The following is a 16373-nucleotide window of genomic DNA, read 5'->3' on the forward strand; positions in this document are numbered from 1 at the left end:
ACGACCGAACATCACAGGTTTAAATATCGTACCTTGCACTGCGTTTTTCATTTATCTTTATTTTTTAATTTAAACAACTTGGCTGACGTTAGCTGGGACACACGGTATAGTGATATAACAGTGAGGGCTAACGTCAAAGCTTCAAGCTTTCAGCTGTTGCAGCGGAAGTTGAAGCGGGAGCCCGCAGGTGTTCGCAGACATGGTCACAACGCTCGACAGTACCGCGAAACTTTTGACAATTGGCGCTCCTACCCCGCTTTAAACTTTAGTTCATGTAAAACAGTTTCTCACGTTGTTTACCTTTCTTTGTGCGCAGAAGAGAGTGACAGAAAAACGATAGAATCAGAAAAAAAGTGATCAGCTTAATCAGAAATGAGTCCTGTTTCTGTTCTAAAAGCAGGACTTGCGGACACATGGACAGGACTTGCAAAGCAGGACTTGCGCAGGACTAAAAGCAGGACTTGCGGACACATGGACGAACACAAAAGTAGACAAACATCGTCTGCTATTGTGCTCGTCCTGGTGCGCAAAAGTGGGCTGCTTTTAGAACAGCGATGTCCAACGAGCTAGGCCAACGCTATCTCCTCGGCTAGACCTGTTTGTTATCCTGCACGGGAAAACGGGGATAGAAAGACAAAGTGAAAGAAAACACAAAAGCAGGAAGAACTGCTGGCCTGCCGGCAGGCAGGCAAGCGAATTATTTGGCCAGCAGCCTTCAGAGCACGCGTCCAGAGCTAACACTTTCCTGACATAATATTGTTCTTATAGTTGGCGACTGTTGCGTCCGTCGTGCGCAGTACATATTACTCGCACTGCCACGCGCTGTAACGCACTGTAACTGGGGCAGGTACAAAGCATCTGTGCGATTGGCTCGCGGCAGCTGAAGCTGTCACAGGTGGAGAGGTCGACGATCTCGTTAAAGGAACAATACCGATAGTGTAAGTGTGACACACTAGGCCACGCACGGCGAAGCAGAGATTCTTCACACCGGCGTAGTTGTTGCTCCGTCTGGCGCATAGAAGAGAGCGCTTCCTACTCAATACGGCTGTCGTAAGAATAAACATGCGTCGTACGGGGAGGCTCGATCGTTGCTTGCCAAAGAAAACTCTCGTGCAGCGAGGCAGCGCGGAGGAAGGACGCGATTCCCGAGACTTTTTGTGTGCGCAGATTGAAATGAAGAAGGATTACCGCGTAGTGGAGGCGACGCTGGCATGGCTGGGTTAGCGAGTCAAGTGGTTGCTGTCAGTTCCCATTTCGTGGGCCGCGGGCCTCCCGCAAAACGGAACTGGCGGCGCTTAGTTTAAACAAACGAACCCTTCGGCGAATCGCGGAACACGTGTTTCCAAGCGGCAGCATCCGCAGGCCCTGTATACATATAGCCGCAAGAAGAAGAAGAAGAAAAGAAAGAAGTTAAATATTTCCGAAGTGCATAAAGAATTGTTCATCTTGTATGTGTGGTACGTCGTCATTGTCATATACTCGCATATTGAATAAATCAGCGCAAAAGGGAGAATCGGACAGTTAATATCCTGCCCCCCTCTTTTTATGGCGAACTCGACGAAGCGACTTTGAGAAAGCAAAAAAAAAAGATAAAAAATCATGAAACAGCAATAAAGAGTAAATTACAAATCGATTGTCGACTACATTTGCCATTTATGTACCCGGGAGAAATACTAGAGGAAAACGGTTTTATCGCTAAAGAAACGCCGGTTTCACATGTGCTATTTTTCCCTTTCTTTCTTTATGTTTTATAGAGCGACAGGATGAAGCACATGAAAAAAGAAATGGTTCAGAAGCTGAGACTACGAAGATAGGCATTCTAAGCTGTATAGCTTGTACTATTTCAGTTCGACCACATTCCTTCCGTCGCAACGAAACTGTCGAAGTGTTGCAAATACGAAGTTTTAAACATGCTGTACAAATTGTTTTGGCATATCAGGAAAGGTAACGCAGCCTGCCGAAAACCTGGCCTATTACAATGGGTAGCATCTAGTGTTATACTACAAGGGAAAGCTTATGTGTTACTCTGTAGTTGTATCAAATAAAAGAAAGAAAAAAAAGCAGTTATAACACCAAAGATCCGAAGCCTTATCCTCCGTTCTTGACTAGCTATTGCAAGTTACTGTGATGTAATGCAAGTAAATAAAAATTGTGTTTACAGTCTAGCCCCGTTATAACAAACTGCTTCGTCGTGCAAAAAGTGTTCGTTATTGGATGATTTCGTTATGCTTGCACTTTCCCTCAAAGCAGCTCTTGGAAGAGTCAAAAGTCGCAAGATCATTGTTTCACAACTGAGAACAACGCTTACAGCATTTTTTCTCTCTCATTTCTGCTTTAAATGAGAAATATGTACTTTATATATTAGAGAGAGAGAGAGAGAGAATGTATCTTATTGGACTAGGTGAGAACTTAGTCAAGTAGATAGTAGCTTTTATTCTCACCACCTAAATCAACGTTGTATTAATTCAAATAATTATTGCTATATTATTAATAATTAACGTCTACACAATAATGGCACCACGTTACATGTTGCTGCCAAAATTCTGAGTGGTGATGGCGTCGCCTGAACTTCGCATGCCCACCGCATGTTGCTTAGCGTCGCTAATATCTGATAGCGCTACGCGCCAGACTTTTTGACCGCCTGAAACGTCAACTTTATTACTTCTCTCCTATTTCCGCTTAACTTATCGCTTGCTTGACGGTGATACTCCCTTCGGCAACCCGGTTCTCATGGCATCGCAGTCCTCATGCTCCCAATTAAAGGGACACTAAACACAAAATTATTTTACGCCCCCTGTGTTACCCTGGTGCAATACCCGTCCCCCCTTTAAGAAAGAAAAAAAATCTCAAAAGAAAAGAAAACACTAAAACACTCTTATCGTGAGAGGAGGTTTAGTGAGCCAGCAATCAGTCGTGGTTGCTTAGGGGCTGTGGCTGTGCTTAGGGGCTGAGCACGAGGTCGCGGGATCGAATCTTGGCCATGGCAGCCGCATTTCGAGGGAGGCGAAGTGCGAAAACACTCGTGTACTTAGATTTAGGTGCGCGTTAAAGAACCCCGCAAGGTGGTCCAAATTTCTGGAGTCCTCCACTACGGCCTGCCTCATAATCGGATCGAGGTTTTGGCACGTAAACCCCCATAATTTAATTTCTTTAAGCCAGCAAAGAGGCAATAAGACAGAAAGACGTGTGGCGACGCTGTCTGGAGGTTCCCGCACCAGTTCGCAGTGATGTCACGGATTTTGGCGGCGTCTGCGGGGGCCTAGTTTTTTTAATCGATAGGTATAGACTATATTGTATTGTCGAAGAGCCACAGAGTGAATATTAGGTAGTTTCAAAAATTTTACAAAGCCCACAACGTCCCAGAGAGAGAAAGAGAGAACATTTATTTGAACCATCGAGGTGGTTACTCTTGAGGTCGAGTGGGTGGTGCCCTCATTCCAGGACTCCACTGGCCATGGCTGCTCGACGTACTTGCTGGACGAGAGCTTCCTGTCCCACCAGGGTATCGCCGGTCAGCTGTACCTCCCACCGCTCAAATGACGTGCATTGAAATTCGTGGCGTGACACTGCCGTACTGGCGCTGAAGTACGAGCACAAAATTAAAGAAGTAGAACTTTTACCTTCATTTTCTTTTCTAATATTCCAGCCTGTAAAAGCGAAATTAACGGAATTAATGTTTTGAAAATACAGTTTATCAGCGTAAGTTATTGTAGTGTTTCTCTCCAGTGTCCCTACAACGCCAGAATGTTCGGCGCGTACGCTAAGTGACGCCCAACGTTGATGATTCAATGTTCGATGATAAATACTCGTCTGCATTGAACACGCTGCACAATTCAGCTAACTTTCGGGCGTGCAAGGTAACAGGCCGTCCTCTGCGCAACTCAGTAAGCATTATGCCGAAGCAGTGCAGTTCATTCTGTTCGCTTTAAGAGGAGCGGCATGTCACGAGACCGTTTTAAATGGCAGGCGCCCTAAGCTTCGCGCAATTATTATTGGACGATGAAAAACTCTTCGGACTAAGTGCAAGCTCCCTATAAGCGGGGGCGTTAAATAAATTGGCTCCACTGTGTCCACACTGCACATCGATAAGTTAAACAAGTTGTCTCCACTGTGTCCACACTGCACATCGATAAGTGATTAGGAAAACGTAAGGCATTTAATCAAACAAACAGACAAAGAAACGAATCCAGCGCACACCGACATCAACCACGGCACAAATGAAACGTTGTTTGGCTGGGCACATTCAGTGTGAAATTACATTTCGCTCGTGCGGATACAGTTCCAAGTGAAAACAAGAATGGCACAGCTTTCACTAGAACTGGAAATGAACAACGTAATTAGCGAACCGTGGAACAGTGAAGAGGCTATCCGAAATGAAAGAAAGAAATACGCGGACGCATTGCAAGCGGTACTGCTTCACTTAGCAAAAAAAAAAAAAACAGTAACAATGAAAGGAATCGAAAGAAACACTTCGCCACGGCGCCGTTTATCACCCAGAGAAGAAAAAAAAAGTTTGAACGAGAACTTGGAGAAAAGCGCCACTTCCAGTGCGGTGCACTATCAAATTGTCCGCGATTTCTAGTCTCATTTAGCGCTCGATTTCAGCGCTAACAAAAGCCCGCGACGAAAACACGCGAAAAGCGTTGCGATCTCAGAACGGGCGTGAGAGCGCAAGCGGATGAGCGAAAGATGCGCGCGCCCGCACAGACATTTTTTCTCTCCAAGGGCGCCCACTTTTCCACGAAGACGAAACAACAATCTTCGGCCCGGCCCCAGCAGCAGCGGCGGCGGCAAGCGGCGCGCTCGTTCCGAGCGTCGTCTGCTTAGCGCGAAAACGCGCCGCGCGGAGGCGCTATGCGCATGCGCGCTTCGAGCCCGTCCGGCCTCGCGCCGTTTTTCGGAGCGGCCGAGCAAGTGGCATCTCAAACCGCCTGCGAGCGGTGCTTCACCGAACACGTCGATCGCCGCTTCTCTCTCCTCAAGCATGTAGTGAGCGGCGGCACCGTCCTCCTGCGCGGACTTTTTGAGTTTGGTTCTTTTCTTTAGGTCCCACGTTTTTGGTGAGAGAGATATATATCTTTTTTTTTTCTTCCCTTCCGGCATTCTGTGCGCGAACTGTTCCAAATCCAATCTCCTCCCCAGCAGTTCCTCGCTTGCCTTCGGTTCTCCCAAACACCGTGAGAACACGTTATTTATTACCCGCTTCCCGCGCGAGTTCTTGTTGCGAGTTGCTCGCACTCTCATCGTGTCGAGACAAGAACGAGCCAAGAAAGTCTGCTTACAGCGCGGGGCACCCACCGTCGTCGGAGACCACCACTCGCAATCTCGTCAGAAGGTTTCGGGATCCCCATCCCCAGTGGACAAGCGGCCGCATCTCTTGAGTGACGGGGCTTGCGACGCGCCGTGTGTCGTCTTCGCCGCTTCGCTTCTCTACCGCGCGAGTGTTCATCCAAGCGTCACGCTTTCCCGCGCTACGCTTCCCGTGCCGGGAATGTCGTCACTCCACGCGGCGCTCCTTCACTTCGCGCCCGCTCGGCGCTGACAACGCACGGACGCACTCGTTATGCTCTTCGCAGTCGGCGACGGCAGCGACGCTTGGAAGCGTTGATACGACGTCGCCGCCTCCAGCGACAAACTCCGAATCGCCGCGAAACCCAGCGAGCGTGCCTCGAGTGTCCGCCACCGCCGGCACGTGTGAGGCGCCCGGCCAACGTCGCTCGTGAATTCGAGGCGTGCTTTGTTGTTTCTCCTCGGGGGGTGGGAGTGTCTGGTGGTGCATCGGAAAGGAGAGGGGGGGTCCCTGGCCCCGCGTGCTGTTTGTGTGGAATGCGCCCTCGCATCACTGTGTGAGAAGCGGGCGAGCGGCGTCTTATCACATTCGCTGTCCGGCGCGCGATAAGCGAGATCTTCGTCCCCGAGGTGAAGACAGCTTTCCAGGCCGGAGGAGAAATGGGCTGCACGGGCACCAAACAGAGCAGCGAGTGCGATTCGGTCGAGAGGGCCGAGGTCATGGGCAACGCCGAAAGGGGTGAGTGGGCCCACGTTCTTGACGTTCACGACTCGAACAGTGCGCTCTGCCATTGTTTCCGCGAGGCGAGTGAGAAGTTCTTGCAGTTACCGCACAGGTGCGGATTGTGTTAGTGATTAGATCTCTTTAAGAATGGAAATACCTTTCTTTCGTGCTTTTCTGTTCCTTTATATCCTTGAGTACTCGGTTGCGGCAGGCTTACTTTTCCGAGAGTAACCCTCACCGGCGTAACCAATTTAGGAAGAAAGTTACGCGACATACTGTTAGACAACTGTCAGCGTTCTATTCGTTCTTTCTCTAGTTTTTCCAGCCGCTATTAGCGATTAATACGCCTACCACTTCGAGCGCTCAACATTATTAAATTAAAGAGGATTTGCATAAAAGAAGAATGCTCTTAATGAGAAGAAATAGAATATTGTGGCGACAGTTGGCGCATACACGATGAAAGCCAGTCGCACGTAACTTACGGACAGTAATTAAACTGCACATGCCGTCCTTGAAGCAGCAGGTAGAAATGTCACTCCTCTGACCATCACCTCAGCTGGTCCTAACGCGTTGTAGTTAGACCACAGATCAAAAGCTTCCGAAAAACCACCGAACTTCTGGTGTACAAATCGACGCAGAAAAAAAACGAAGTTTGTTTCTACACTTGTAAGGCATTGTTCGTTTTTTTTTTTCCGTCGAGTAGTCATGAATTTTACGAAAATACATGGTTATTATGGCTCCGCTTGATGCGCTTCAGTTTATGTGCAATAACTAACGCGATTATTTCCGGGAACACCTTATCATAGCCGAAATTGATGGGCGGTAACAGTGAATGTTACGGATTATTTTGATACCAATTTTTAAATCTTTACATCACCAGACTGATATATATATATATATATATATATATATATATATATATATATATATATATATATATATATATATATATATATATATATATATATATATATATATGCACTCGCTCGGAAATATGAGCTTCGTGAATTCAGTTTGACAAGAAAAGAAGTTACCAGACTGAAGCCAAAAAATGCTTTCTTGCCCTGCAACACAACTGATTTATACATCGCAACTTACCTAAGGTCCATATCGATGCAAGTCTATTGAACGTACGGTAAGCGTACTAAACACTGCACCTGTTTTATTAGGTAATACAAAAGCGGCTCAGGTGTCCTCAAGCTCCCTGAAAGCCGCTGATGAATATTCCTCTCCACATCGCCTAGTTTTGTTAAATAATGGTTTAGAGTTGCTCAGTCTGCCTGACTATTTCGCGAGTGATCAATGTTCATTCTGATCGCACTGTGACTGTTAACTGACGCCACGAAACGGCAGTTGGATTTTCATTCCTCCCAACAAGCTCGGAAAAGGTTCCTGTATGCTTGCGTAGATATATTCATGCCATTCTACAAATATGTCTAGGTGCATCTTCTGCCTAGGGGTACCTAGCGTCCACCAAAAACATGTGCAATTAAAAAACGAGTAAAAAAAGAGTTTACTTTGGACATTAGTTGCTTTCGTTTGGGGCCATTGCATATTAACATTTCAAATAAAAGGCGTTTTGCTTTCTCCATTTTGTAGTTTTCCTTTTTTTTATGTGCCAGCCGAAGCGTTCCCTTTTGAAGACGACAGTTCAGGTTTATTCGGAGATTACGTTAAGATCAGAGGGGATTTCGAACTAGGCAGCGGCTTAGAGGACACGTTCCTTTTGAAGTGTTTTGTGCCTTTGAATACTTTAGGGAGGAGTAAAAACTTCAGCGACGACCCCTGAGCGTGAGCAGTTGGTGCGGGATTATATTCTCGTGGAGATGCGAATCTCACGACCAAGATGATATGAGCTACGTAGGCGATGAGGAGCTCCCTGCACCTTCAGGGTTAAGCTGTAGACAGCAAGAGAGAGATAATAAGGAAATAGCAGGGGCCTTTCAGCTGACTTAACCGGATTGGCTGCCCTGCGCTGAAGAAGCGGGAAAAGGGAGCGAAATATAAGAAGAAAGATAGAGAGAAAGTTCAAATTGTGCGCGCGCACACATTCAAAAGCGTCCATCGTTAATTCAATCTGCCATATACACTTTCACAGACATACAGACAGGCAGGCAGGCAGTCACAGACATACAAGCTGATGGACCTTGAGAAGAGCGGCAGGTAAACGCTCTGTGATATCCTACATGCTGCGTGTTGACTTTGAAGCCAGGCGCTCGCAGTGAAGATTAGAGCGGTGCTATTACGACTGTGTTTGCGGTGACGAAATCAAAGATGCACCTTTGGTGACATCAGCCATGTCTCTGCGATAAGTATTTCGCTTCGCGGGTACCCCGAGGCGCCTCTCTATAGCTGTATTTCTTTAACGAGTTCGCATACGTCGCAAATCGGTTTTCTCGTTGGAATCCCACATCTACAGCTCCTTCGACGAGGTGGCAGTGAGCCAAGTGCCACGGAATTCAGGTCGGACGCACAGAATGAAATGCGCGGTACTAATTCGAAATGCTAAACTGGCAGCTCCATACCCTCGGTCGTCCTGGCGACGGACCGAATTTGTGTCACATTCCACCGGTCGTTTTTCCGTATCGTTCCGACGTGTCCTCGTTATTGTTGTCAGTTGCGGCAGACCGCCGACAAAATAAACCAATACCCTAAATGATTTCTATATATTTATTACGAGCGCCAGTCAGTCTAAAACATTCCTTCAAGCAAACAGAATGACCTCGATACCGAAAGGAAATTTCATCTAATAGGTCGAACATTGGTGCGACCACAGAAACTCTGAAAAATCAATAGGTGCACAGTGACTTGGTTCACTTTGATTCGGCATTTAGGGGCTAAAAGAAAACGAGCCAACGTGGAAATTTCATTCTTAATGAAAGAATTAAATTGAATATTTTCAAAAAAGAAGAAGGAACGAAGCCCATAGATACCCGGCGCACAAATTGGAATCTATGTGAAAAGAATATTTAGTCAAGCTAATCAACTAACGGCCATGCGTTCAATTACGTTTAGTTTTATCCCCAGCACGAAAACTCACGCAATGTTTGTGTTTATCCAACACAAAGCTTAAAACTTTAGTATGCATGCGATTTAATGTTTAAGCACTACGCTGCGCTCACTAGCTATGCCGGAATGCATACTTTAAATCAGGCGGATGCAAGTCGACGCAGCGATGTCACGGGGGCGAAGACGATGACGGGTGCAAGCACAGACAAGTACGACACATATATGACTACACTCACTTGCGGATTCTCTTTCTCTTGTGGGCCACAGTGCCACATACGCATTCTGCAGCTGGGATTGACCAAGGACGCGCGAATACCCATTGTCGGATGGCTAAATAAAAGAAAATCGTATAAAGCAAATAATTCGTTCAATACGTTCAGCGCGCTATTCATTATAAGAAGTCGGTGTGCTATGAAACGACATTATATATTCAGGTTTTATTTAGGAATTAATTTCTTTTATTTCGCAGAACGGAGTTTTGCTTACGGGCAATGCTTTGTCGGTCAGCAAACAAGGGCTTGTAAGCCGGTTTTCTGACATTTGCAGTGGGCCCACATATAAAACATTCGCATGCAATATATCCACAAACACATCCGCGGAGATAGCGGCCGACCGGACAGCAACAGCAGCCACGACAAACCTGGGCGGGTAGGCCAAGAATACCTCATTTGACATACCAGGGAAACACGGTCATGCGACGTGGCACGTGTGTGTACACATGGCGAAAAGGTTCCGCATCATCACGGCGATGGCTTGAAGGAATGCCTCTGGCGTCTAATAATAGCGTTGCTTAAATCTATATCTTTCTTTTTTTTATTTAATGTCGCGCTTGATGACTTTCTCCGTTCAGTATACTCTGGGTGACCTGCGACGCTCACACATGAAGGTGTCTCCAAGAGACCACGAACTACGTGAATCACTGGACGTACTTTAATGTTCTGCTCAAGAGCACTTCCGGTCACGATTCCTTTTCTCGATGTAGGTTACGTTAGGTTAGGTTAAGGTCACCATGTCAGTCACCGTAAAAATCAGACCACCTGAACAAGAGGTCCTGGATACGTCGCGTCTCTGGGCAAGCCCACAGTAGGTGTTAAGCATCGGATGCCTAATGTGGCAGATTCATTAGTCGAATTACCAGTGGCGTCACACGACCAGTCCTTCGTACCGGGATTCTGGATGCTGCAGTGAAACTCTCGGTAACTTGCTTACACAACAGTCACGTATCAACAATGCTCTCTTTGTTTTGCTAAGCATGTTCCGCGTTCTTAGTCTTACGCGAACTTCGCTCACCGAATACTTGTTCCCAAACGTTCGAGCCTCCAATGGATACGAGGCCCGCAGAGTCGTTCCCGAATTCTTTTCGATTAGGGAGAAAGAGAGAGGGGAAATACAGGTTTGCTTCGGCAGGACGCCTGTATAGCTTGCTATACTCCTGGTCACTGCGATGATAAATGAACTGAGGCGCACGGCGCATAACAGACACGTATTATACACTCCACTCCCCTATGCGGTGCTCGCACAGAGAATGTCTGTGATGCTAGTAGCATGTTTCGCTGTGCCTTGTCCATTTTTTCAACATTTCTTTGTTTCCTTTTCTTCGAGCAGGCGCAGGTGGTTGATAATAATGTACCTTATTGGTGTTTCTCTTCTACTTCTCTTTCTCTGTGAAGTGGCTGTATAGTTCTTGCCACATAATATATATAGGGATAGAAAGAAAAAGAAACGGATGCTCGCACTTACAATAAGAGAGATTTACGACACAACGGTGTGTACCGCCGCATTTCCTATACATCCCACAGCGTCACGGCATTGCACAGATCGTGTGCGCGCCGCCTATACAGCAATATACAAAATAGTAATGATAATAATAACAAATAAGAACCCCCCGCACGAGTTGGCGAAACAAAAGCTCAGTGGAAATCCAGTCGTACAGTTTACCGTACCTTACGTTGCATACACAACTCACCGAGCGCGTGCACGATCGCGTGCCGCGACTTCGCCGCCCAGCAAGTTTCTTTACAAATGGGTCACTTCGCTCAGAGGGGGGGAGGGGGGGTAGGAGGGGGGGGGGATGTATAACAGGCCGGAATACGGGCGCTGCCCCGCAACACAGCAGCCACGCGTACCACCGTCCTCCACGGTGGCTCACTCTGCGCGCTCCCGCAACAGATTCATTCGTCCCCTGGCGTTGACCGCACGTGCGCGGCGGTGGGGGAGGGAGGACGGGGGCCGACCATTACCGCACCTTTGGCCACCGCCGCCGCCGCCGTGGCCGCCGTTCTTGAGCGATGATGTCCCGTGCGCGCACTCGATAGCATCTGGCAATTATTGCGTCTGCGCCACTCGGCGCGCGAAGCCTTCAAGCGCGCCTTCATTAAGACCGCTGTCGTCCGATTGCGCAAGTCGGCGCGTACGCAAGACGACCGCTTTTAATCATTCCCGCGGACGTACGTATACGCATACGCCCGTCTGTCGCCGATACCGCCCGCTTACAGGCTTAACGCGACCCGAGGATGGAAAGATAAGAGCAGCCTCGTTTTAGTGCCACCGATAAAGACGTGTACGAGATTTTTCTTTCTTTCTTTCTCTCTCTTTCTCTTTTATTTCTTTGGCCCCGTGGCGGCTCACGCGCGGCGGGTTCTATATATATATATATTTTCTTTCGAGCGCAATGAGAAAGATGAATTTTCGCGAGGCAGCGCGTTATATATATAGCGCACGTGAACAACCATACTCAATAAGGAGTCGACGACGTGGCCCGCGGGATTGAAGCAAACGAGTAGAAGAGCGAAGACCGTTATTGGTATCGTTAAAGACGTCTATGAGTTTTCCTTCTACCGTCGATGCGTGTTGTTACAAACCTCGATCTCTTTTATTGCTTTGTTTTGCCTTGTAGAGCCCGAAAACTATATCCCAAGGCAGTGCATATAGGTGAGCGCACGCGAGCCAATTTTGGAGATGCCGTTGTCGTGGGGCGAATCCAGGGTGTTTGGCCAGGGTGATGCCCTGTTACTCTTCCATCTCTGTGCTCTGGCGAGCGTCGGTGCAGATTTACCGCACCTTACAGGTGGCGCTCGGGTGGAGCGATTGCCGGCAGCTTTTGCGAGGCTATATATTCGCCCGCAGCTAGCGAGACACCCCTCCTCCCTCTCTTCTCATTAGCCGGATGACGCCGTATACGAAACTCTGGCCGTGCACTTATTGACGCGGAGGACGTCGACAAAGTAAAGGCTTAACGTCGCAACAACGCGTGCGGATGGGGCGGCTCGTCGCGAGCACTTCTGGCACCTTGCAAAACGGCTTTACCTTACTGTTTAACCGCCCACGCAGTGCGCACGCATACCATGGGGTGCACAACGTTATGTGCATGCACAGACGTCCATAAACTTCTGCCTATAGAACGTACGCTTCAGCGCAGCGCCAAAGTGCCCTATACGAGAGTACACAACACTAAAGCAGCGGCGGGGTTAAAGGAACAGTGACGAATGCTGTGTGACCTTCACGTCAGCTATATACGCCTGCTGCAGACGCCCCCAAGTATTGTCTCTCAAAGCTATGGGGCAAAACTCAACAAAAAATTGCATGCTTTGCTTCGCAGCGCACCGCTTAGACGCTTTTCGCAGAAGTGTAGATGTCGGCGCTCGTTAAGGTGTTCGTTCGGGATGGTTGGCACTGCATAGCTTACGACTGACAGCACGGAAAGAATAAAGGCGAACCCAGCGCATATTGAGCGTTGGCTCCCAGCTGAAGTTTAGTAGCGCACTACCCAAATATATACGAAGAAAGAATATGCGGAAGATATTCTTGAAACTTGGACTTCTCCAGACATTGCCAGGACGTCGTTGTGTACAGTGCAAGCTTTTTTTTGTTGCTGTTGCGCGTGACATAACTACAAAGAACCGACAGTGTGAGCGCATTCGTACCTGACAGAGCTGGGCATAGGTACTTTGCAATTGTATCACGATACGATGCAAGTTTCTCCGGAAACAAGTATTTGAGATACAGATACAGACTACTATCACAATTATTGTATCCGATACGATATTTTCCATTTATACCTTAACATGCTTCGATATACATTCGCAAATTTCTTATACATCTATATGACGTGGCAGCAAACGCGTATGCACAAAAATATTTAGTTGGATATTTCATAACTCCGACCACCTTGTTTCATTTGAATTAGATGTGTTTGTATCTCAAACTGCTTTTGTTTTTCTTGCTCAAAGCATAATATTTTAATTCCAAAATAATTTATTGGGGTTGCTTTAGCTGCTTAACATGAAAGCTCCTTATACGCTGCGCTGTCAGCGGTTTTCGCTCGTCGCTTTTGTAATTGATGGGAGTCGCTGCTCTGCTTGCAGACCAGCCAGCGGGTCCCCATCTAATTACAAGAACGTCAATGAGAATAAGCCCCTGCACGATGGCACAAATACCGCTGTGGAGTTTTACTTTGTCTGTAAACCTATTACCGTTTACTCAATACCAGATCACCGGACAGGTGTACAGCAGCAACAACCCTAGTAACGACATTTCCTGTGACGCATTGTCTATACAGAGAGCACATAAAGCTGCAATGACATTTCGCATTCTACTTATATCTTCTGGCGTAAAGTGTTCGTTAGCGTCACATTCATTAACGGGCAGTCCTTTTATGAGTTTTCTTCAACGAGAAAACTTCTGGTGCTTGCGAGCAACAAACAATCACGTACACAAGATAGCCGCCTCATGCGCAAGTCTCCGAGAAGCCGCGCCATCCGCGCTTTAGTTCACAATATATATATATATATATATATATATATATATAGAAAGAGAGAGAGAGAGAGAGAGAGCAAAGTTAGCTGTTTGAAGGATGTCGTGGATGTAAGCTTATATATATATATATATATATATATATATATATATATATATATATATATATAGAGAGAGAGAGAGAGAGAGAGAGAGAGAGCAAAGGTTCACAACAGCCAAGCTTACATCCACCACATCCTTCAAACCCCTGATTTGTGAAAGCCACTAGACGCAAGGCAACCTCATTGTTGCATTCTTCAGAGAAACTTCGATAACGAAACTATAGCGGCATCAAAATTTACGCGAAGGACACCGCACCCGATGGCGTACGCAGCACAGTACGGTGGCTACGGGCAAGTGTCATGGCACCGATGGAAGTAAAAAAAAAAATAGAGCAGGAAAGGTCGCATGCGCGCAGACGTTCGCGCGCTTGATTTTGTCGAGACGGTGCGAGCACTACCACATGACTCTGTTCCACCAATAGGGACGCGCAGACCTGAACGTCCGCCCTCGCTGAGGGGCTCTGGCGGAAAGATGAAAGAACGTCGCTGCCTTTAGCTTTATTCAGGTGGCATAGTGGCAGCAGTATCAGCTTCAGTAGTGGAGTTCAGCCAATGTTTATAGTTTCGCAAGGTGATGTTGCGATAGCCAGTATCTTGTATATTGAGATATACGATGCATTCGTTCATTTATCAGAAGTTCAGATACTGATACACGTCTTCCCAGACGTATTACGACGCAGATAGAGGATGCCCAAAGACTATCTGAGATGGTATCTAAGATGCATGTATCTTCGAAACTGCCCAGAACTGGTATCTGACTACCTTTGCTGTTCTTTTATTATTTATTGCTCGCGCTTAGGTGTGACTGCCTATTTCATCTTCCTTTCTTTCTTATTTTCTTCTCTATTCCAGTAGGTTTAGTTTGTCAGATCCAATACAGCTTTAATTGTTGTTTATTAGATGTATTTCGAGAATAGTTCGTGTCCGTAGGTGGCGCCAAGTACTCTTCTCTTGCAGGATGGGGCGTGTGTTCGCTGCGGCAAAAATAACGGAGACGACTCGGAACGTCCCAATGAAATGGCAAAATATTCACCCGGCAAAAACCGCATAGGGACGTCCATTCTCCAGTATCGTTGGGATCCAAAGTAGATGGAAGCCTTAATTGGTCAGCAGTCGAGATAAGCAACAGACATTTGGGCATCGGTGGGCAAGAAAAAAAAAAGCAGGGAATATATTGTAAGAGCCGGAATGGTTACTAGCATAGGTAATTCTACAATATAATGACATAGGTTTTTATGAAGAGAGATAAGATCAAGTATAGATATGAAATATGCTAGGCTGTAATAGATGTACACTGGCTGTGCCACGCAACTTTTGCCAAACGTTAAAAATTATGCAAGTGCCACGAAGCTGGGCAAAACCAAGGTAACGTTGTTTGCCGTCGCTTGGAGCAACTAACATATTATCTGTATCTCGCCCAATTACGTAACTAGTTCTTATTAATTAATCAGCTGCTCGAATATTATATCCAGAGCAAAAATGTAAATGAGACACCATCCTGAAAAATGCCCGATACACATTTCTGTCCCTAAAATACGTGCTACACAAATGTTTTTTCCCTAGCCTGAAAGAAAGCCCGCGCAATACGGTGAAGCTCCGTGAGATTGCGCGTGGCACTTTTTAGAATTGGTGAAAATAGAAAAAGATACAGATACATATTTGTCACGTCTGCAAATAAACCTTGGTTGGAAGTTAGAGGTCGCGCATGTCGGTGCGCGTTTTTTTCAGACCTAAAATGTCTAATGGTGTGGACCAGCCTATACGAGGTTTTTACAAAATATGCAGACTTCAGTAATTACTCCACCTCTTAACTCATTAACTGTGACAGCAGTACACGCTCTCACAGCGGAATCCGTCACGTTATCAGGAACAACGTCTTCTCTGCGATGCGCACTACATCGCCTAAGATTCGTTACAGTGCCTCCTGCTGGGGCCTCCATAATAAGTGCACACACACCGCCACTCTCCGAGTCTGCGTGACGTACAAAACACTGAACCAATTACCAAACCCCAAAGCTGCGTCATAGAGGGACATAGAGAGAAGTTGGGAGGGAAATGAAAGGAGGTTAACCAGGCTGAGCCCGGTCGGTGACCCTACATGCACTGGAGAAATGGGAGTGAAAGATCAGAAGGAGACCGCAAGTGCACGAGTACGAACACTGTGTAGTGGTATTAATGGGCAAAGTTTTCTTTTGTTTGCCATATAAGGTGAACGTTATAGCTCAGGGTGAACGGATCGCCTGACGACCGCAACGATGGCGTAACGGAAAGGGCACACAGACGGGACGGGCGTACAGGCATTGAGAATACAGATTCCAGCTCTGAACCGGCTGCCGCCGTAAAGGGGAAAAGAGAGAGAGGGTAACTAAGAGCGCGTAGTGGAAGGGGGGGGGGGCGCCCAGTCAATTTCAGGTCGCAATGCGAGTCTAACGAATCACTCTCCTAACGTTCTTAGAACAGCGAGAAAAGCCCACGGAAGCGCGGTCTCAACTAATGCA

At 47.0% G+C, this 16373-nt stretch overlaps 1 protein-coding gene and 1 long non-coding RNA gene across 4 annotated transcripts in view; one reads left to right on the forward strand and one right to left on the reverse strand.

The window, feature by feature from the left end:
- rdgC (retinal degeneration C) overlaps positions 1 to 16373 on the forward strand; it is a 352883-nt gene that overhangs the window by 107315 nt on the left and 229195 nt on the right. The window contains exon 1 of one of the 2 annotated variants that reach the window (XM_065426870.2): positions 4915 to 6028. The exons of the other annotated variant lie outside the window; for it this stretch is intronic. Within the exon in view, the coding sequence (XP_065282942.2) occupies positions 5950 to 6028 (79 nt within the window). The 5' untranslated portion in view covers positions 4915 to 5949. Of the gene's footprint in view, positions 1 to 4914; positions 6029 to 16373 lie in introns of those variants that run through there. 2 annotated transcript variants of the gene reach the window in all.
- LOC135898125 (uncharacterized) overlaps positions 3358 to 16373 on the reverse strand; it is a 43234-nt gene continuing 30218 nt past the window's right edge. The window contains exons 3-4 of one of the 2 annotated variants that reach the window (XR_010563267.2): positions 9259 to 9352; positions 3358 to 3647 (exon numbers count right to left, since the gene is read on the reverse strand). This is a non-coding gene — a long non-coding RNA (uncharacterized lncRNA). The remainder of the gene's footprint in view (positions 3648 to 9258; positions 9353 to 16373) is intronic. The other variant, XR_010563266.2, reaches the window with a different exon arrangement.

The sequence above is a fragment of the Dermacentor albipictus genome, chromosome 3 (genome assembly GCF_038994185.2).
Source record: "Dermacentor albipictus isolate Rhodes 1998 colony chromosome 3, USDA_Dalb.pri_finalv2, whole genome shotgun sequence".
Taxonomy (NCBI): Eukaryota; Metazoa; Arthropoda; class Arachnida; order Ixodida; family Ixodidae; genus Dermacentor; species Dermacentor albipictus.